The sequence below is a fragment of the Narcine bancroftii genome, chromosome 7 (genome assembly GCF_036971445.1).
Source record: "Narcine bancroftii isolate sNarBan1 chromosome 7, sNarBan1.hap1, whole genome shotgun sequence".
In the NCBI taxonomy this organism is placed as follows: domain Eukaryota; kingdom Metazoa; phylum Chordata; class Chondrichthyes; order Torpediniformes; family Narcinidae; genus Narcine; species Narcine bancroftii.
Genome location: NC_091475.1, coordinates 184344946 through 184368952, shown reverse-complemented (window position 1 = coordinate 184368952; position 24007 = coordinate 184344946). Strand labels below are relative to the sequence as shown.

General features: G+C 37.7%; 1 protein-coding gene across 1 annotated transcript in view; it reads left to right on the top strand.

Moving 5' to 3' along the window:
• The window catches only part of dclk1a (doublecortin-like kinase 1a), a 266264-nt gene that overhangs the window by 208762 nt on the left and 33495 nt on the right, over window positions 1–24007 (top strand). The window contains exons 13-15 of the mRNA XM_069891679.1: window positions 6689–6785; window positions 14491–14571; window positions 16238–16351. Of these exons, the coding sequence (XP_069747780.1) occupies window positions 6689–6785; window positions 14491–14571; window positions 16238–16351 (292 nt within the window). The remainder of the gene's footprint in view (window positions 1–6688; window positions 6786–14490; window positions 14572–16237; window positions 16352–24007) is intronic.

The window sequence follows — 24007 nt, the reverse complement described above, 5'->3', positions numbered from 1 at the left end:
GCAACCAGTGGCGTCACTTGGGCTGGTGTCACCCAGTGCGGCAATTCATGGTGTCACCCCCACCGTGGACCAGACCAAAAATTCTTAGTCATTCTTTTTGGAACCAATGTCACTTGTAAATCATAATTCCCGTATATCACTGAATGTAATGGCAATGGTAGTGAGATAAACAACTAGCAAAATTAGAATTACACCTTTAAATTACAATATTATACTACTTCATTCTCAAAAACGCTATTGATATAGGTTCACAAATATTAATTACCACAGCTAAAACATCAGAAAATTTGTCGAAACCAGTAACTATAAGAACATCAACAGCAATGAAAACAACAGATCATTCTTATAGCGCATGGAGATTAAACCACATGATTCGAAGCATCATTATAACTGGGTAACAATGACAGCTCTGACCAGAGAACATTAGAAGGTTCAAAAAGTAAATTAGCATAGAGGTTTAGCTTTGTAGGCATATTGATTCATATAAGCTGGGCTTATAAAAAATGTTTTTGTGGTTATAACTAACTACAGGGATATTTTTATTAAAAATTCTGTTGAAACAATGCACAAAAATTTTTACAGACAGTCATTTTGGTACCAGCCCCACTGATGGTGTCACCCGGTGCAATCTGCACCCCCCCCAGCACCAGCAATCAGGACTAGGCTTTGAATTGCATACTGTCTGAAAGGAGTCTGTATGTTCTCTTTGGGTCTACATGGGTTTTCCCCCGGGACTCCAGTTTCCTCCCTCCGTTTGAAACATACTGGGAGTGTAGGTTAATTGGGTGTAAATTAGGCGGCACAGACTTGAGAGCCAAAATGGTAATTTACCATGCTGTACGTCTAAATTTAAATTTAGAAATTGGAGCCCCCCCTGGGGAAAACTCACATCGACACGGGAAGAACGTACAAACTCCTTACAGACAGCGTGGAATTTGAACCCAGGTCCAGATTTCTGGTGCTGTACAGGTGTTGTTCTATCCACTATGCCAACTGTGCCACCCCCAATTCATCAATTTTTTATTTCTACAATGTGAACATAATTTAGATCCAATAAATTATTTTACAATGCTTATGTTTTGACTGACATATAGAACCTGAAAATGCTTCATGACATTGGTTGCATGTTAAAAATTCTAGTTCACAGTGAGTGGGCACTTCAAACTATTTTCAAGTTACTTGGCTCATTTTTTACATAGGGGTAACAGAGACTTGAGTTTTGCAGCTCTACTATATCTTAAGCGTAGAGCAGGATCCAAGCAAGAATAAAATATTGAGCAAATGCTCAAACAGTACAGACAAAATGGAAATCCTGCTTTTAGGAAAGGATGGATAATCAACAAAGGGAGTTTGTGCCACTGCAAATATATGTTTTAGCAGCTGATTTCTAAGTTAGGGATTGATGTAGGAACTTAACTCTATCCACCATCTTAGCTCATGGCAATGGACAGAGCATTGTAAAACCAAAACAGCAGGACACCCTTGAAGAGGAATGTCACCTTCCAAAATATTTTGATGTATTTAATGGCAGTTTTCAGTTAAGTCTTCGTATGGTTTTATACCATGTAAGACCTCAAGTTGTTCATCTACTTTAACTTGAGGAAATTTATGCAGTAGTGTATTTTCTGTCATTGTCTGAATGGCCTTTTGCACTCTAACATTAAATGATCCTATAATTTTATAATTGCTCTGTTCAATTAGTATAAGAACCTGAGAACACAGCTTGTTTCTGTATAGTTTTGGTTTCGTGAGGTGGAATATGTTATAATGGTGCAGTATTTACAATGTTCTGCAAGATTTTATGCAAGAGTACTTTTGTGACTAATTACTAAATGTTGAAGCCTACTGGATATTTTAGCATGAAGAAAATAAAATATAGCACTTTTGAGAGTAAAAAGATTGAATTTAGTTTAATTTAATTTTGATATAGTATTTTTAAAACATGTTAGTGTGGAATTGCAATGTATTATTCTGATCATGAATTGGTAACAGTATCAAAAAAAAGGGACAGCATTACTAGAGCTGCTGTAGTGGCAGCAATGCCGCTTGTGCAGACCTGGGCCGAACAGAGAGCAGAGACACCGTGTTTCTCTTGAAGGGTCCTTCTGCCCAGAACTACTGCCGTGTCCTATTGCTGATTGCTCGGTATAAGCTTTAAACGGTCTGTTAAAGGACCCGAGGATATTTTATTTAAAATCCTGCAACCGTGGGGTCTCGGCCCAAAATGGCAGCATCTGTGTTGGGCAGCCGGCACAAAGGTTACAGACTTTGGGGGAGCAGCAGACTGGCATAGGTCACCAGTAGCAGGGAGAGCAACCCACTCTGAGAAGGAGAAGTAGAGGAGATGACCCTAAGGATGGTGATCATGGTGGTGGACCAGCAAGAGGCCCTACGGTTGAAGGACACACATAGGCGGTGAGCTGTTGATGGCTTGCGGTTGAAGTTCTCACACAGGCAGCAGGCTGCTAGAAACTGGCTGGTGAGAACCAGGTATCAGAACTGGGATTCGAAAGTCTCCAGAATGGCCCTCGCCGCTGAAGGCTTCCTCATTATGTTGGCTTAGATCTGGGCTTGGGTTCCCAATGGTTAAAACTGAACTGGTCTTGTGCAGGTGCAGAGGTCACAGGAGCACTGGAAGTAAATCCATGGACACTCAGTGACCCTGAGGGGACTCTCTTTTGCTTCTCTTTCTCTGAATGTTAGAGGTACTGGTCAATGCTAATGGTGAATCTTTGTCTGTTTTATAGCAGACTGAAGGCAATTTTATATATTACATTGTAGCAACTACTCCAGTAGAGCTAATAAACGAATGCGCATACACAGGGTAGGTCAGCAAAAGACTGTTTATTTGAGTTTGCCTCCTCCTTTTGTATTCCTCCCAGTCTGGGCTCCATGGGACGGTAGGGGGGTGGGGGGTTGACATCACCATGTACTCACCACCAATCTGCAGGGCTGGCGTGTTTAAAGTAAATATGGTGGGAGCCCCGCGCCCTCTAGAAAGAGGCAGTCCAGTGTGCCACTACTCAGCATGTAGCACTGCACGTATGCGGTCCATTGCCCATGTGAGTACACAGTGACCTGGCCTGTGGCTCCATGTGTCCGCTGGTTCAAAATATCGCACTATGCGCCCACTCAGCCCGCTACATGGCTGCTACACTATACCCCCCCCTCCAGAATTGTTGCCCAAAACTAATGAACTGGCTGCACATGCCTTGGGTGGACACCCTTGTTGCTTGGGCTTGGGGCAGTGAATAGGTGAAGAAGGATCCACATGTGCAGGCTTAAGTCTGTCCACACTAAACAATTGTGAATGCCCCCCAGTGTCCAAAGTATACACAACCCAGTCCCGCTTAACCACGTGGAAAGGGCCATCATACGGCTGTTGCAACGGTGCTCCTGGGGCCTTGTCTGCATACAATCACAAAGTCAGTGTCGAGGAGAGGAGGAGGCACATGCTGATTGGGGGTACCATGCCAGTTGTTTGGAATAGGTTTCCTAAGTGCAACGCTGCATCGAAGTTGCTGAAGCACATTCAGGTCAGAGAAACAGGAGTTGGATGAGAAGTGAACCATAAACCACCTCCACGGATCATACTGGCATGTCTTCCTTTGGGGTGCTGCGCACTCCCAGCAAAACCCATGGCAACTCATCAATCAAATTGGGCCCAGTGAGTCAGGTTTTGAGTGCAGAGTTGAGTTGTCGGTGGAAACGTTCCACAAGACCGTAGGACTGTGGGTAGTGTGATGCAGTTGTGTGTTTCAGAACCATGCAAGGGCAATCCATTATGCAGAGGTGAATTGTGCTCCGCGGTCGGAAGTGATGTGTGTGGAAACTCTGAATCTCAAGATACAATTGGCAATGAATGCTCTGGCACATGTCTCATTGTAACTGGAAGGCAATGGGATGGCCTCTGGCCATCGTATGAATTGGTCTACAACAGTCAGGATGTATTTCATGTTCTGAGATACTGGCAGTGGTCTATATGCACATGCTCAAAATGCTGGAATACCGCTGGGAAAGGCTGGAGAGGTGCCTTAGTGTGCCGCTGAATTATGGAATTTTGGCAGTGGGTGCATGTCTGGGCCCACTGCACAATGTCTTTCTTAAGTCCATGCCAAATGTATTTAGTTGCCATGAGCTTGACAGTTGCTCTGATGGAGGGATGAGACAAGTTGTGAACTTGTTCAAAAAGACGTCACCTCCAAGACGCCAGAACCACCGGTCTAGGGTAGCCCAAAGATGTGTCACAAAGCAGAGTTGGGCCGCTTAGGCGTGGTGCCATCTGTTATATGTCCAGGCTCATAATGGCAGTTCTGTATGCCTGAACATCGGGATCCATGGCCTGTGCACTCGCCAAGTCAGAGACATCGATGCTGCTCTGGATATGATTGTTTTACCCTGAGACAATACGCACATCCGTTGCAAATTCAGAAATGTACGACAAGTAGGGTTGCTGCCTGGCTGACCATGGGTCCGGTATTTTGCTGAAGGAAAAAGTGAACAGCTTGTATGGTCCGTAAAAGCGGTGAAATGGTGACCCTCCAAAACACATTGGATGTGTTGTGTGTCCAGGTACCACACCAACAGCTCTCAATTAAATGAGCTGTATTTCACCACAGGTGGTGGCTAAAGAAAGCCATGGGTTAGCAATGGCCATTGACAGACTGTTTGAGAACTGCGCCCACCGCCGTATCTGAAGCATCAGTGGTGAATGCCAGGGCAGCGCTAGGATTAGGATGTGCGAGCATTGCTGCATTGACCAAAGCGTCTTTGGCAGTTGTGAACGCAAGCTCTGCCTCTGTGGTCCAAGTAACTTCCTTGCACTTCATGGTGAGAAGCTGAAATTCTGGTTGAAGAATGTCAGCTATTGATGGAATGAAGCGGTGATAGAAGTTCACCATGTCCAAGAACCTCTGCAGTCCCTTAACAGTGGTAGGTGTCAGAAAGGCACGGACTGTGTCCACTTTGGTTGATAAGGGAAAGACACCTTCGGCCATGATCCTGTGCCCCAGGAAATCGATAGTTGACTTGCTAAATTGTCATTTGGTAGGGTTGATGGAAAGTCTGAATTCATCCAGCTGTTGGAACAGGTGACGTAAGTGCAGGTGGTGATCTTGCTCATTCTGACTGGCGATAAGGATGTCATCTAAGTAGATGTAAGCGATTTCTAAATCCTCCCCAAAGCGTCCATAAGTCACTGGAAGGTTTGAGCGGTGTTCTTCAACCCAAATGTCATCCGAAGGAATTCAAACAGTCCAAAAGGAGTAATAATTGTTGTCTTTGGAGCGTCATCCACATGGACTGGGATTTGAGCAACCATAAATCAGGGATTGAACCCATTCACTTTCTAATCTGCATAATTATTGTATCATGTGCATTGATCTTAAAGTAATACATTTTCCCCTATGGGTTCTGGATAAATTGATTCAGTGAAAACGTTTCCCCTTAATATTTAATAATGCTTGATATCAATCTCTTGGTTATTGTGTGAAATAGGTTTTAAACAAAGGAATTGTTGAAAATTATATTTTCTTTAGTATAAACTCATACTTTCTGATAGCGGGAAGGTTCACGAATTAAGCATTTCATTGAATAGCTTTAAGCCTTGTTTTATGACTGCACTGAGAGGCCAGAAGCAGCTCAGCACAGAGATCAAAGTTAAAATTTCAAAGCTAAATGTCAAAATTCAAACACGATTACTTCATCTTATCATGAAAAGATACAACTTTTGGATCATCAGTAAAATTCAACTGATTCAGAATTTATTCCTAACAGAAGTGTCAGAACATCAACAAAATTTGTTAACAGCTTTCAAAATGATGCTTTCTTGGGTTCAGATGTTTCCTGTTTGGATAAATTATCTAAAACCTTTCTGCCATGGTTCCAAACTTAAGTATATTTCTATTTAAGATCAGATGTTAATTAATTGTATTATTAGAAGGTCTGTTCTGAATACAAAGTCATGTCAATGATAAAACTACAACCCCAAACTTTTCCCCACTACTGTTAAAGTCAACTTGCAATTTTCTTCTCCTTTCAACTTCCTTCAAACTCTTTTTATTGGAATTTTTTTTTGCTTTCAAGGGGAATTGGAGAACGTTTTAGACTCTCCTCTCTATTCAAGATAATTTCCATGTTCAAACCCTCACCCACCATCACCTCTATTGACAAAATCCTCCAGTCTCTCAGAACAGATTTCAAAATTCTCTACCTCACCTTCAGCGTTACCTAACCTACATAGTTCCCATAACAATGGACTCACTAAGTTTCTTCTAACTAAAAGAGAAGTGGAGGCTAAATTTGCACAATACACAAGAATGCTGAAGAAACTCAGCAAGTCATGCAGTGTTCCTTTTGTAGCAAAGATATTTGCACCAGTATTTCGGGCCTGAGTCCTTTGTTAAGGTACGAGCACAAAATAGACAGGTGCCTGAATAAAATGGCAGGGATATGATTTTAATAGCACCAATTCAGGAATTTCCACTGTATTTTCTATTCATCTGTACTTTAAAATTTTATATTTAGAGATATATTTCAAAAGCATTGAGTTTTAGTTGTGGTCACTAGTTTACTAAATGTATCAGATTAAGTATTTTTATATCTTCAACTTATATTTGCCATGCTATGTTAAAATCTTCACAAAACAATCTTTTAAAAAGTATCACGCAAAAGATGATGTCATTTACAGGCACAGCAATGACCAAGATGTCCTGTTTGACCAGATACTGATGGGACACCAGGAATTTCCATCACCATACTGGGACAATATTTCAGATTCTGCAAAAGTGAGTTTTTTAAAATATTAACAAAAACTCTATGTAAATGAAATGTCTTACTTCTTCACAAAGTAGATGATTGGTCTTTATTGCTGTGCAGGTACTTTGTAGTTAGAGGCATGAAAGAATGTGAAGGGGGTATTGAGGATGTTAAACATAGTGATGTTAAACAGCGTAAGATCAGTTTGAGTACGGTGTGGCATAATGCTCAGTTATGAACTAGATGTAATATTTCATCCCAGAGTGAAGCTATGTTTTAATTTGACCTGAAAAATTCATAAATTCACCTAAAACTATTTCAGCTTTAGGAGAAAATATACCTATACTTCTGCTTGGAAGTGTGAGGTTATATCAGGTCAGGGTAAATTTAAATAGGTTCCAATATTAAGGTGATGTTGAAGATGATCAAACAACTTCAAGGAATATTAGAGAGAATGTGTTGGCAAAAATTGAGCACAGTAGGTCTTTTGCTTTTGGTGTTTAGTACAAATGCTTCAAAATAGCATTTGTGGCAATCACACACAATTTTGAGACTAACATAAATGCATCCCATTTATGACAATGTCAAGTGGGCATCTACAGAGCAGACACATCATATTCTGATCAAATGGCATCACTGGCCTTTTAATATCCCAAACTTATCTACTCTCCTGCCTTGATTGACTGAATGTATGCTCATCAATACTGTGCAATTTATGTCAATCAAATGGTAAAAGATTGGATGCTAATTGATTTCACTGACTAACAGTGTGATTCTCCAGGTGTTTAGTGATTCCTGTTTGTCACGTTGCAGGAATTGACAGAAGGATTTGGCAGGAGTCATTGATCTTTAGCTTCAAGGCTTCGGCACAAACTAGTTGCACTTGTAAACAGGGAATGTTTTTGCTGCCTCCCGTGGCTGTAGCCACAGCGACAACCACAAAGTGAAACAAGGATCAAGTGGCTGTCAGGATGACAGTAGCAAAGAACTTTCATGTCTGACACCTTTCAGGCTGGAGTTGGAGATCGTTGTAAACTTGCAAAATTTGCTATTCACTATTATATAAGGGAGATCGCTCTCTGTGCTAAGGATAGCAACCATTGTTGGTCATTCTTTGCACAGAGCAAGAAGTGGAGAGAGCAGGAATACCCTATGATGTAGGATTCCTGTGACCCTCCGTGTTGCATATACCACGTGTCAGTTCTGCCTGTGCCAGGACTGAAAGTGATTCTACCTTCCCTTAATATTGAATGGTCTGGCATAATTGCCAGTCATCCTGCTGGCAAGTTTGTGACAACAGTCTAGTATCCATCATTCTGCTGACTCAGCTTTGGGAAAAAAACCAAGGATGGTTACTGGTGATAAATACTTTGTGCTTATGTTCTGTCTAATGATTCCAATGCACCACCCACACACATCAGATTGCAGAATGTGTACAATAAAAATAATGCTGCTCTCTGGAATGAGCTGAATGCGCTGCCGAAACTGCTCTGGAGGAGCTTAGTATTAGTCACTAAAGTGGCTGGTAGGACTCTTGATGATCTGCAGTATGCTGAGTGGCTATAATCAATTTTTTGAGGATTAGAAGGCAAAAGAAATAAAATGATGCTGAGTTTATTGTCATACAATATACATATACACTAAACTACACAGCCAAATAGTACAGTTGTAAAATTACTACAATAATCTACATTAAATTGCCCTTGTACAGACATAGATGATAATGAGTTTAATGTCATACACATTGAGCAATGCACTTGTGCTCTGAAATCCTTACTTGCTGAAGCCAAACAGGTATTTGTAATGAATAACTGTTATAGTAAAAAAATTAAATTAAAAGAGACTAAGCGGGTTAAAATGAATTACAAGTTGCAAGCAGTCTGTGAGTAGTGATTGTTGACATGTTCTTTTGAGTGTCTCCTAGCAACGCCTTCAAGCCAAGGTCTTACGGCTTGTTGAGGTTACACATGTTAGTTTAGTTTCTTTAGTTCTACAAAATGGTAAGGAATTAGAATGTTCTGACAAATTTATTGACTGTCAACCAAAGTTTTAGCACTGTCTAACAATGTTTAATGGCTTGTAACAATGTATAGCAACTGATAATAGCATTAACAATGTTTAATAAACTTTGGATAACTCAACTCAACTTTAGTATGGATTTGTATGAACAAGTCAAATTCAACACCATTCTAATATCCTCCAAGTGATTATAAAGGAAAATAGTCACAAAAGAGACAATAAATACATGAGTTTTGTCATATTATCTGTTTCCATTTTACCTTTAAAATCATGCTGTCGAATTCAATAATGAATATTTGCTTCCTAACATCAATCATGCCATGTACTTTTTAACCATCGTCCACCATTGTTTTCTGAAGCATCCATGATTTAATTTGTGAAATTGATCTCCTTTATCTTTTTCTGTTCCACTTTGTATCCTGCATAAGTTGTTCACATCAGTCAAGGCTGGGGAAAATCTTTTTCTCATTTTTCTTCATAGCCGGTACTTTTACAGAAAGGATCATCCCTGTCACCTATCCTTTGTGCTGCTTTTAGGGAAGGGTTGTGTCTCAAACAAAATTAAATGCAATTAAAAGTTGGTCGGTGCAGTGAAGTACACATTTCAGCTTGATGGCAATGATAATGATTATATTTATTATCATATACATTGTACAATGTACAAATGCACCAGCTTACTTGCTGCAGCTGAACAGATAATTTGTTTTTTTTTTAAAAATGATAGCTTCAAAAACAGTTAAACAAACAACTACACTTAATTGAATTAAAAAGAGGCAATAAATACAAAAAAAATTACAATAATTCAAATGCAAAAAAAAGTAACTTGCCGTAATGTAGACAGTCCTTTTTTCCTGTTGGAGCAGACTATGATAATGTACCATAACAAAGATTGATAATAAATATTCAGTTACAGTTAGTGCAGAAAATTCAGTAAATGAAGTAATACAACTGTGCAAACAGGTCCCAGAGTATTTTATGATTAGGGTTTTAAGGAGAACATCAAGAGTCCAATGGTTAGTGGGACAAAAAAATACTGTTCTTGAACTTGGAGGTACTGAACGTTAGGCTTCTGTACTTTCTTCCTGAAGGTTGTAATGAGAAGAGGTGATGAGGGTCTTTTATGATGTTGGCTGCCTTCTTGAGGCAGTGCCTGGCATGGGTGTGTGCAATGGATGGGAGGTCAGAGTCCATGATAGACCTGGCCATGTTTGCCACTTTCTGCAGCCTTCTGCATTGCTGGGCACTTGAATTACCAACCCAGGCTGTGGTGTAACCTATTAGTTTACATTCCATAGTGCACCTGTAAGTTTGACAGCAATTTCGATGTCATGCAATCTTGTCATACTTTTTAGAAAGGAGTGGCATTGGTGTGTATTCCTCACAGATGCCTTGATGTGCTGGCTCCAAATGTCTTATTTAATTCCCAGGAACTTGAAGGCACTAACCCTCTCCACTGCCTTCCCATCAATGAGGACAGATGTGTGGTCCATCGGGTTCCCCTTCCGAAAATCCTCAATAAACTCAGAATCAGAATAAGAGTTTATTGTCTTGAAATTTGATGTTTTGGGGCAGCGTCACAGGTGCAAATTATGCTATAAATTATTTTTTTTAAATAAATAAACTAGTGCAAAAAGAAAAGAAAGTGTCTGTTGTTCATTGTCCATTCAAAAATCTGATGGCAGAGGGGAAGAATCTGTTTTTGTATTGTTGGGTGTTTATCTACAATCTCCTATACCTTCCTGATGATAGCAGTGTGAAGAGGGCATGGTGAGGCTGGTTTCTTGAGACACTGATGGAATGAAGACTGGTGCCCATGATGGGAATGGCTGAGTTCACAGCTCTCTGTAGTCTTTTCCTGTCCTGTTCATTGCCACTCTATTACAGACAGTGATGCAACGAGTCAGAATGTCTCTAAGGTACATCTGTAGCAATTTGCAAGAGTCTTTGGTAACATACCAAAATCTCCTCCAACTCCTCATGGAGCCGCCGGCAAGCCTTCATCGTGATTGCATTGACATGGAGTCCCCAGGATGAATTGTATGTTTTTAGCCCTTTCCACTGCTGATCCCTTGCTGAGGACTGGTTTGTGTTCTCCTGAATTTCCCCTCCTGAAGTCCTCAATCAGTTCCTTAGTCTTGCTAACATTGAGCGCAAGGTTATTGTACCTTGCTTCTTGGTGTTGGTGATATTGATAGCAAAATAGTTGTTTTGTCATCACCCATCCAGGTTCGTGAGCTCCATCCTGTATTGTGACTCATTTTTTTCCAATTACGTGGCCAACAGTGGTGGTGTCATCAGTGAATTTATCGATTCAGTTGGAGCCAAACTTGTCTATGTAATCTTGTATAGGGAATAGGTTAGGGGACTAAGCCCTTTTTTTGGGTGCCAGTCACAATGCAAATAACTAAAGTCATTACAAAAAGTGTGGATCCAAATTCATGCCATTTTTATTCATACTTATATCTGTCCAATATCATTATCTGCCCTATATTCCACTCCAGCTGATGCAACATGGCTGACAGACGCCTGATGAACTGCAGGTTGATTGGAGGACCATTTCTGCAGCTCTGGACTGAGAGGTCTTAGATAGTGAGACATAGTTGGTGTGAGAGAACAATTATAATCTTTGTTGGAATGCACAGCTAATTTGTGGTCCATGGAGCCATTGCTACTTCTCTATGGTTACACCTCAGTTACCTTGATGTTGGATACATTACCAGACTGCAATGATGCCTGCTAGTCATTTCACAAATTGTATTCCACAGCACAGACCTCACCTTGCACGAACTTCCTCTGTCATGATCAGAAATTGGTTGCTTTTGACAATCAGATACTGCATAATGATCTTGACCTGGGATTTTAATATTGTTTGGCACAGCATTAATAAATGATGGAAGACTTCAATATAAACATCAGTAAGTGCAGTAAGAAGGAGAGAACGTGGGATGGCTCTTTCGATGTTTTCAAGAATGATTATTGTTCCTGTAACAGAAATGACACTGATGAGATCATAAATCAATCATTAATTTAATTGAGCTCATTTACCTAGATACCAAACCAAGGTTTCCCTTTGGCCTGAATCAATTTAATATTGATTTCTAGAATGCTCATATATAATAAAGGATGGGATGTGACTGCACTAGAATGGGTCTGCGCTTAATAACTGTAATATATTGCCATTGGTAATTATATCAAATATAACTGGATGAGAAGAATGCACTTTGAATCATATTTCAAACCTTAGTAAACAGGAAAATAGATTTTAATTCACTAAACAAAAAAATTATGGGTAGAACCAAATGGATATTTTAACCAGCATAAAAATAATGAAATTAATTTTGAACATTTACTTTAAAGTAAATTGGAGAATCATTTTTGTATGCAAGCGGTGTATGTGCATATGGTGGTTGATATGTTTTCCTGATCATGGAAACCCGTAAGACCGGGAGTTAGGCCTATTGCCCTATGCTCTACAGAATTCAGTATTATACTTCACTGCACACGAGTCAGAACCTTAACATTATTTACAGAACTCCGTCATTTTTAATTTTTGGAAACTTCCAATTCAACAATTATACTATAAGGGAAAACAGTTGTTCAATTTTTTAAAATTTTAAACCAAGAAGCATATATTAAAGCAGTTTAGATCAAGAGTTTAGTATAGCTCAGCATTGTTCAACCCATTCAAACTAAGAACAATTCAGATTCCGAAAACATCAGGACCATCTACTGGAGGAACTCATCAGATCAAGCGGCATCTGTGCAAGAAAAAGAATGGTCAATGTTTCGAGCCAAAGTTTCAAAACCTTAACCATTCTTTTTCTCTCACTGATGCTGTTTGACCCTCTGAGTTCCTCCAGTAGATTGTGTGTGGTCAGAATAATATTTCTATAGTAAAATCTTAAAAAAATAATAAAATCTATTGTTTGGGAGGATTAATAGGACTGAAATAATCAAAATGTGACTAATGCGTAGATTCAGTGAGGGAAGTGGGAGAAGTTAGTATTGGCTTTTCCTTTATTGAAGTCTGTCATATAATTTGGCATTAAGTTAAACCTTTAATATGAATTTAAGAGAAGATTAACGCATTGTAGAAGGTTTGATAAGGTGCCGCACAAGAGACTTATCAATAAGATACAGATGAATGGAGTCATGGGAAGTATATTGACATGGAGTGAGGATTGGTTAACTGTCAGAAGGCAGAGAGTCGGGATAAATGGGTATTTTTCTGATTGGCAGACAGTGGTAAGTGGGGGGCTGCAGGGGACAGTGCTGGGCCCGCAGCTGTTCACCATTAACACTGATGATATGGAAGAGGGGACAGAGAGTAGTGGAGGCAAGTTTGAGGATGATAATAAAGGGAGTGGAAAAGCAAATTGTACAGAGCATGTGGAGAGGCTGCAGAAGAATATAGTTAAGTTAGGTGGGTGGGTAAAGGTCTGACAGATGGAGTACAATGTTAGTAAATGCGAGATCATCATCTTTGGTAGGAAAAATAGAAGAGCAGATTATTATTTAAATGGTGAAAAACTGAACCATGCTGCATTCAGAAGGTCTTGGGAGTACGTGCATGAATCACAAAAAGTAGGGTTGCAGGTACAACAGATTATTAAGAAGGCCTTCATTGTTAGAGGAATTGAATTCAAGAGTAGGGAGGTCATGCTGCAACTATACAAGGTGCTGGTGAGGTTTCACCTGGAGCACTGTGTTCAGTTCTGGTCTCCATTCTTGAGAAAGGATATACCGGCCTTGGAAGCAGTCCAGACGAGGTTCACCAGGTTGATCCTGGAGATGAGGGGGTTGACCTATGAGTAGAGACTAAATTGCCTGGCTTTATACTCACTCAAATTCAGAAGAGTGAGAGGAGATCTTATAAAAAGATATCTATCAAGGCAGAAAAGTTGTTTTCACTGGTAGGTGAGACCAGAACTAGGGAACACAGTCTCAAGATTCAGGGGAGTAGGTTTAAGATGAGATGAAGAAAAACTGTTTTTCCAAGAGACTAGTGAATCTGTCGAATTTCCTGCCCAGGGAAGTGGTTGAGGCTAATTCATTAAACATGTTTAAGGTTCAGATTTTACATTAAAAAAAGGAATTAAGGGATAAGGGGAAAAGACAGGTAGGTGGAGTTGAGTCAATGATCAGATCAGCCATGATCTTATTGAATGGCGGAGCAGACTTGACAGGCCAGATGGCCTACTCCTGCTCCTATTTCTTATGTTCTTATGACTGATGTTATCCCCACAGCCCTTTTTAAACCAAGGCCTAATGTCAGCCATCCTCCAGTCTTCCGGCACCTCACCCACATTCAACGATGATGCAAATATCTCTGCTAGGACTCCTGCAATTTTTCCCTCAGCTTCCCATAAAGTTTAGGATCCACTTAACCTGAACCTGGGGATTTAGCTACCATAATGCATTTTAAGATCTCTTAACACCTCCTCTTCTTTAACCTGGACTCACTTCAAGATATCGTATTTGAATTCCCTAGCCTCCATAGCTTTCTCCATGATAAATACAGAGACCCTGGTAAAACACAAGTTATGTCATTGACAAATAGATTAAAGTATTGTTGAATATTTTTACATTTCACATATCTATAAATAATAACAGGTATTCAATTTGAATGATTGCTTACTAATGTTTTCCTGTTGATCCCAGTAAATAATTATTGTGCAAAAATTTATGATATTCTATCTGGGCATTTATTTTCAGGAACTCATTACCATGATGCTTCAGGTTGATATAGAACAGAGATATTCTGCACAACAGTTACTGGATCACCCCTGGGTGAATGTAAGTTCTGTTCACTGATTGGCCCCTCGTGGGCTTTTAGAATATCTTAGCAATAGTTTCAACAGAATACTTTGTTTCTGTTTTGATATAAGTACAGATCTCCTGAGATTAGCTCTTGTGATGGATAAATATGATGACACAATGCATTGGGGGAAGTCAGCAGTTCATTCTGCATCAATGGAAAAGAATAGGTAGTTGGCAATTTCAGGCCGGATGTTTTGATAATTTTCCTTCAAATCTATGGTAGATGTGGTTTCAAAAATGATGTCTACGAACAGTGAAAAGGCAATAAAAAGTTATAATTCAAATTCTACAATATTGCTGTAGCTACAAAGCTTCAATTTATTGCACTGTCTTAGCATGACTACAAACATTAGTGAAAGTATTTCATAAAATAAAGTTCTGACAAATCTTTCTAAGCTATTGCACAGGAACATGTAAGAATATCTGTATTGAAAAGTTATATTCTGATAAGATCTCTTATCTTATGGATACATAAAATTCTGAAAGCATAGATAAGGTTGAGGTAGGTAAGTTGTTTCCATTGGTAGGGGAGACCAGAATGAGGGGACATAGCAGTAAGATTCAGGGTAGTAAAGGGTGGCACAGTTAGTGTAGTGGTTAGCATAACACTGTTACAGCAGGAGTGGGGTTTGAATCCTGTGTTGTCTGTAAGGAGTTTGTACATTCTATCCATGTCTGTGTGGGTTTTCCTTAGGAACTCCAGTTTCCTCCCACCCTCCAAAATGTGTTGGGGGTTGTAGGTCAATTGGGTGAGATTGGGTGCCATGGGCTCATGGGCCAAAAGGGCCTTTAAATTTACATTTAAATTAAACATTTTAATTTAGGACAGAGATGAGGAGAAACTGCCAGAAGGTGGAATTTGCTGCCCATTGAAGCAGTGGAGTGACTCAGTAAATATATTTAAGGCATGTTTAGATAGATTTCTACATAGTAAGGAAATTAAGGGATATGGGGAAAAGGCAGGTAGATGGAGATGATCCTTTTATCAGAATGGCAGAGCAGGCTCGATGGGCCGGATTTCTACTCGTGCTCCTATTTCCTATGTTCTTATGATCTTCTCTTGCTTGAAATCAGTTTTACATATTGTCAAATAATAAATTCATGATTTCAATTATTTGGGAGTGAATACTTAAAATTGTGATCTTGGAAGTACTGTGAAGTATCTAAACCCTTTTGTTGTAGGATATGCCTTTGAGCCCATTATGATTGAATGAAATTCAAGTGGACCACTTGAGGCTTTAAAGATGCTGTGTACCATTGATTTAGAAATCCTATTTCAGATAAACAAGGGTGAAAAATGAAAAAAAACATTCTATATGAGGAAGAAAAGGTGCTACTTTTTGTCCAATTGGGTACAAGGTGCTAGATGAGATAAGTAGAAACATTACACTAATGTTCAATGTTTGGTCTCTTGTGGGGCAGAATAACTGGAGAGTGTAATCATCAGTCAACAGATCACTAGCTGATTTGGAGGTTCTTGATGATGTCAATGTACCTCAAATCTAAATTCTTCACTTTGCACAAAATCTTACCAGCAAGCTGCTCCTCTGTCCAGGTGATATCATGTTTAGATACTTAGAATATTGCGATACCTATTCAAACAGATATATAATCTCTTCTATCTTTGTTTTTCTTTATTTAGGATGATGGACTGCCAGAAAATGAGTATCAACTCTCAGTGGCTGGAAAGTTGCAGAAACATTTCAACACAGGTCCCAAACCTAACAACACCACAGCTGGAGTGTCTGTGATAGCAGTAAGCATCAATAACTATTAACCATTCAAATTCTTTCTATGAAAACGCAGAATCAAATTTTGTCACATACGCAATTGAAATGCAAAGAAGTTGTGCAGTTTTTCCACAAAGTTCTTTTTATTCACCACCTTCCATTCCTTAGCCACATGCAGAAAGAAAATAGAGTCAAATCTATGGAAACTATAACGATATTTATTTAGAAAGATTGTGGAGAGTGATATATTCGGGAAGTCTCTTGATTTCTATAGTTTAATACAGTTGGTGTTGGTAAGCTAAATGGATACGAGGTTCCTATTATTAATTTAGTTATAAATACATTTTTACAGGATGCCTAACGAATGAAAAAAAATTCTTCCATAATTGGCTTTGTCAAGATGTTATGGTGGAAGGAGTAAGGAACCAGACTTGAAGGATTGTTGTGCATTTTGGACAAGTGGTTCCATCATCGTGTTATATTGAACACCTCTGGTTTAAAATGTATTCAGCGAGACAGATAGCGGGTTGAATCTTAACTTCCTTTAACATGTGGGGATGTAAGAGAAGTTAAACTGCAAAGTCTGGATTAGAATCCAAATCTACCAACATCCAGTTTTATGGGACCAAATAGATGTTGAGAAGTAGATTCATTAATACACTATAATGAGACCACCTGTCTTAATGTTTACAGTCAGTCCATTTAGGTTTCTTTGGAAACACGGCCGCTGAAAGTGGGGAGAAAGAAGCAAATCTTAAAAGTTCAAGCAGTTGTAAACTATTTAAGGGCAAAAGGGAACAGAGATTTTTCTCCGAGGCCAAGAAGAAGGCCTACCTAATAAACTAAAAACCTAATGCTCTCTCTCCCCCAAATGTGAAAGGACAGACAATATACCCATCCCCAATATCCTAATGCCCCTTCTCTCACATACAACATTATCTGATCTTCTAATTGCCATAATCTGGGTTCCTCCTTGATTTGCATCACCATCCCACAGCCAACCATAAAATAGACATATCTGCCTCTCCAGCTATCTACTCTTTTGGGGTTCATCCTGTAGGCATCCAGTCTGATTAGCCTCTGCCTTGCTGATCAGACTGCCTAGAAATGGAAGCCCCATTCAAAGGCACCTTGCACTTATTTCTGCAGGTGGTTCAGACAATGCATTCTTCTGAGGATCTTGACCTCATGTTACATTCCCTGTCCTCTTCCCTTATCTCCACCCATCCATAGCAATTGCTAGAATAGCATCCAGTGTTGTGAATTGGAAATATGGGAGTATCTAAACATTTAAAATAAATTGTTGACTATTTTAAATAAAGATAGAAAAGTTTTATATGGAATAACATTCCACTAATATTTTATCATGCCAAATAACATAGCATTAGAAATCTTAATTATTTTATGTTCTCATACAGAATTTTTTTTAAAAATCCACTTTATCCTAAAAGCAGTGGAATCATCTGTGGCTCCCTGTGAACCCACAAAGAATGTACTGAGCCATTCAAGGTTCTACCTGTATTATGCAAATTATATTTGTTATTTTTTATGCTGACCAATGATTCTATTGCGCTGCATTTGGATTTCTTCAAGCACCACTGATCTTGCTTCTCTTCGTATTATTTAATATTAAATATTATAGATAATTTAAAGCAAAATTAAGACTTGGATATGAACCATGCAGGAGCCAAAAATAATATCAGCAAATATGTTGCTCAAATCATTTATATATATATTTCCATCCTTTACATTATCTTAACTATGTTTAGATTTCTAAGTAAAAAGAATGAAAGTATGGTTAAACTATCATTTAACTGAATCTACTTTTTAATGGACAAAATAATACAAATGAAAATTCGTCTCACTGAAGCCCATTTGACGCCTCATAATGATGCCCATTTTTGTTTACTGTAACGTTTGAACAGCGTGCCTCAGATATAAATAATGGGGAATTTTTAAATTGTGAGGAGTGTATTTGAGGCAATGTGAAATATAAACCTAAATTCCTGTTGTGGCTCAACATATATACAGTTAATCAATATGTTGACACATAATGACTGCTGCCATGAACAAGACATTATCTGTATCACCAGAGACTGTTATGTTTGTACTTCCATATATTAGTGATACTTCATTCTGTAAAAAAGATGTGAGTGCTGGCTGGATGAAAAAACCCCAAATGTTTCTAATAATTAATATGTTTTATGTGTAGAGAGTGTGAAACAATGAGGAAAATGTATCTTCAGGTGCATTTGTGTTCATTTTTTTTAAGCACAAGTTTTGAGAGCTGGTTCTTGATATCTTGACTAACAATAAGGGGCACTGAAATGAATACAGAAAATACTCCAGATGCAGAGTATCTAAAAAGTAATATTTGAATATTTTAGTGAAATTTTGTCCAGATGCATTTGAATCAATAGGACTGTAATGTATTTCCATTTTTTATATTTTAAGACTTTCAGCTTTTATACATTTTCTTTCTCTGTAAATACTTAAAGTAGAAGGCTCTTGTCATTTGCTTTTATATCTTGGAAAAACATTGGCTTTCTTCACAGCCTGTTTCTCAACCCAATACATATAGTTGAGCCCCATCAGGTTTGGATCAAATGGCCAGCTGCACTTGTAATTAGTGGCTTCTTCTAGATTGTAAGCACAAGATATCCTGCCTATAGCCAACTTCAAAGTATATATGAGGCATTTTAAAATTATTCCTCAAGACCCTGTTGGTGCAGCTTGTCTTGGATTCGTAATAACACTCAGACTCTACACTAATCTCATTGTAATGAATGAACGCATGGAACCAAACTGGGCAGAGTGGCTTCATTCAGTGTGTTGAGTCCATTGCAGTGAGCTGGGCTTAGCATTGAAGCCTGATTAACCTGATCATCTAATGTTGTGCACCAAGTCATGATGCTGTTTGAGTGTGTTGGAAGGGAAAGGCCTGCAACTCCAGCTCAGAGATTCACCAGTGTGGTAGATGTCTTTTGGCTTTGGTGCAGGCATTGGCATGGGGTCCCTGCCTTCAGGCCACTCTACTTTCCCAATTATGGTCAAGTCTGCCTCCTGGCTCATCATCGTACAGAGCTTACTTCCAGCCGGCCTTCTGAATACACCAACATTCCATGTTCAGATTCTGGGATGTATCCTGTGCTACTGCAAAACGTCAAGACTCTAACCATGTGATACCCTCACCTCAGTCAATGCCACAGAACTGTGCTGGCCAGAAGTTCCAAAACGTATTCATCTCAACTCAGCTGCATTCATTGTATCCTCACCATCATTTAATGAAGACTGATTTGACTATTCATCACTGCCACCTTGATCCAGTGGACAAACAGGCTGCATTTTTAGTGTCCATGTCAAGTCAGGTTAAATGGAATTGTCTCAATCCAATGAAGGAAAAGGTCAAACAGGCAGCCAGTAGAAGTGATGGTTCAGTTTGCTTTGTTTGGGATTTTTTAATTAAACAAGGGATGATTGGCATTTTGCCAGGTACTCAACTGGGGATGATTAGTTTCTTTATTTACAAATATCTGATCTGGTCTAATCTGATCCAAGGTCAAAGACTGACTTTTTTCAAGATCATCCTGAATTGAACCCAACATGTATGATTCTCAATGTCTTGAGTTTAGTTGCATGGGTTTAATGTGAAAATGAATAAATTTGCTGCAAAATTTCAATAGGAAATATATGAAGTATTTAGTTGATTTAAAATATTTTGGGAATGCCTTGAAGCAATAAAAGATGATCATGAACAGCACAAGGAGGTATGACTGGCAAGTACGTTGTCAGCGACCAGCATTGATTCTAGAAGTTTGGGCATTTTCCCTGAGACCATATGCATTTCTTCTGATTTTTTTTTCTGGTTTCATCTCATCCCCCAGTGATGTTCTTAATTTTAGATGAATTGGCTACTGAAAATTACCCCAAATCTAGGTGACTCATGGAAGAATTAGAAGGATGAGAGAAGATGAGTGATGGACGTGCATTGCAGGGTACTAATTAATGCAGTTGCTCTTAGAACTGGCATAAATTCAATGGGAAAAGAAGCTCCTCTGATGTCACAAGAAGAAGAATATTATACATATTATAATTTATATAATTCTAAGATATTATAATGAACTTTGAGAGGAATTTTGTGGTATCAGCTGGAAAGTATTGACCATGACCTCACTATTTTATTTAAAATTAGAGTTTCAAAAGCCATATGTTAGGTTTTTTGGTTTAAACTTGCTCTCTTCTTTTGGATACAAGGCCTTGTCAAAAATGAGTTTATTCATATAAAGAATTTTGCATTGATAGTAAAGAAACATTAATTCAGGGAATAAAAGCAACAACTTGAGATTTTATGGAGAGTATTCAAATCTCTGATTCATAAGTTAAAGTACAAGAGTTGGAATTTGTGTTGCAGCTGTACAAAATGTTGATGAGGGCAAATTTGGAATACTGTGTGCATTTCTGGTCACCTTGCTCTCAGAAGGAAGTCATTAAACTGCAGATTATTCATCAAGATTTTACTAGGTCTTGAGGACTTGAGTTATGAGGCAGAGGGATGACCTAGTAGAGGTTTATAAAATTAAGAAGAGAATAAATAGTTAGTCCTTTTTCCAGAGTAGAGGATTCTAAAGCTGGAGTGCAGAAGTTTAAGGTGAGGGGAGGGAGCGAGGAAAGATTTATAAAGGATCTGAGGAGCAAGCTTTTTCCACATGGAGCACAGTGTGTAGGGAACAAACTCAGATTACCGACTTGGTCTGCATGGATGAGTTAGGTTGAAGGGTCTGGATCGATGCAGTGCAGCTATAAGATTTTGAGAAAGACCATTAACATTTTAAATAAAATCAATAAATAGAACTTTCCAATTTAAATCATATCATTGAAATTTATATTCTTTAATTTAGTTACAGTCCTTTCTATCAGTTGCTTTGTCCTTTGATAACAAATCTTTATGTAAAAATGTCTGAGGTTACAATAGTTTTGTATCGCAAAATAGTTCAAATGATAATAATATACAAATGCTTAAATTTAAACTAATTTGGAAATTCCAACAGTACCAATGTTGGAATTTGATTGTAAACAGTTTAATATTTCCATTGCAAAATATCAGTATACAATCCCAGTACATTAATGAATTTCCAGTAATCTTGTCTAATGGAATATGATTTATTCCGTCACTGCAGATTAGCCATCAAAATTATTTATTGAATGTGAGAATATCAATCCCAAATATCAAAGAAAATCTTAGAAACACAAAGCAATAAAATATTGAGTTTGATTTTTATAAACTCATCACACTGAAGATAATAATTTTGCTCCTTGAGTTGTTTATTATTTTATTTTGATTATTTTAATTTTTTTCCATTTCACAAAAAAATTTTTCTCCAGTCCATAATTCTTTCTTTCTTTCTAAAATATTTTTATTGAGTTTAACAAAAATACTTTACACAAGGTATACTAATGATAACATAAATTAAATCAAGCATACCATACATCAAATAAATCATACATGTCATATATCAATTGTAAATTACTGCATAACATTTCATTCAGGGCATCAAATTCTATAATTATAATAATTAAACTATTAAATCATAATTCATACTATGTCCAAATATAACAATGAATACAAAAAAATTATACAAATACATAAAATTCCCTTATACAAGATATTTTATACTTCTCTGATGTGATCATGTTGTTCTGTGATATGATCTGCAGTGAAACATAAATTTTTAAGATACTGCAACATTCCTACAGAAGTTTGATAAATCATTTAGAATATTGGTCATATATCATTGGTAGCCGACAATTCAAGTAGTTTAAAAATCACATGAATGATTCACATTATTCTTTTGAATGCAGTTAAAATTAGTGACTATTTTCATAATATCAAAAATATTTTGATGAGATAGCTGGAATGACATTTTAAAATAGAATGAAAAAAGATCTGTTAAATGATTTGTAGAAAAGCAGAATATGCTAAGTATTCAAGCACTTTTCAATTTATTTCAAGTTTTCAACTTCCATAGATTTTAATTCTGTGAACATGAATTTAGTGATGAAACAGTGGTCTCTTTATGGCGATAGATGCTATGCAATAAATTATGGCATTTTACAAAGAGGCAATTTTCAAATGGTATTTCGAATAAGATATATATTGCACAATAGTCTTATAATATAATAAAGCATAGGATACAGCATAAATATATTTATAATGAGGGGGAAAATAAACTGGTGAGACAAACCAAAGCATACACCAGTTTATCCCTTCAGAGAACCAGAAGTCCAGCAGCTTAGACAATGATATCTTGTATGTGTAGAACTAAAAGAACCGGTTTAAAGAAGTAGAACTATGATAAATTATTGCATTTTAAAATGTAGTTCCTGTTATCTCATCAAAATATTTTTGATATTATGAAAATAGTCGCTAATTTTTACTGCATTCAAAAGAATAATGTGAATCATTCATGTAAATTTTAAATTACTGAAATTGTAAATTAATAAATGTAGACAACTTGCAATTACCTTGGGTCTTAAATTAATTTTTGACTGCAGATGCAACACTGCACCAAACTTAATATCTCAAATTGTGCCAGAATCTTCTTACAGCTGAATAGATAAATACATCCTGTGGAATGACTGCATTTGCTCTTTAGGTTTTGCTTAATTAAATAATCTTAGAAAGACAGCAGAGGCTTGTCCTTGACCTAGGATTTGGAAAAAAACTAGCCAGATTCCTCCTTGTGATTTACTACTCAGTAATTCATGTTGAAAATGGCTCTGAGCTGATGACAAAAGAGGACAAAGCAGAGCTTTGCTGGAATGGTCATGTGACGGTATTTTTGAGATGCAAGACTAAAATGAGAAATTTGAATCAGTGTCGGAAGGAATCTACCATGCCCCAGCAGTAACATTTCTGAAAGGATTGGAAGAGGAACAATTGACAAATTTAATCTGTACAAATATGGTTAACGGATTCATAAAAATTCATTCACTGAAGTACAGAATTGAAATAATACTTCTGATAAGAAGCAAAAGAAGTAAAATTGAATCTGGACATTAACTAATACCCATTTGCCAAAAATAAATCTTTGTGTTGCTAAGATTTGTGTCAGCAGGTTACAAGGTAAGACATGTAAACTGCTGTTGTTACCCCTAATTTGTGATCCTTATCAATTTATTTTAAAGACATGACTTAAAATCTATATTTCACCTCACTGCCTGCTTTACATAATTAGTATGGATAAATATTGGTCATAAAAGCACTCTGAAACATTCAATTTTCTATCATGCAATTTTATTTTAAATTCCACGGCTAAAAGGAGGATCAGATGGAGAAATCTTTAGATTATTTCCTGTAACATTTTTCCTTGCTATAAGTTATTTAAGTTTACAACTTTGAATTTAAAGTCATTGACATATTTACCAGATACATTTATGCAATGGTTTTGCTTTTGACCTCAGGGTGAGCATAGGACTTCAATCAGATATGTTGCCTTTGACATGTTCTATGAGTTGAGAATAACCTTTAACCTCTAACATATCCTGTGAGGTCAGTCATTTCTTTTAGGGTCAAGCACTCAATGGCTAAGGTTTCTAACAGGATATGCTTGGTCATGTGAAGCTATTTTCACATGTGCAAGTCTTGGAATATCTTTGCCTTCTGGATCTCTTAAGAAGCCTTA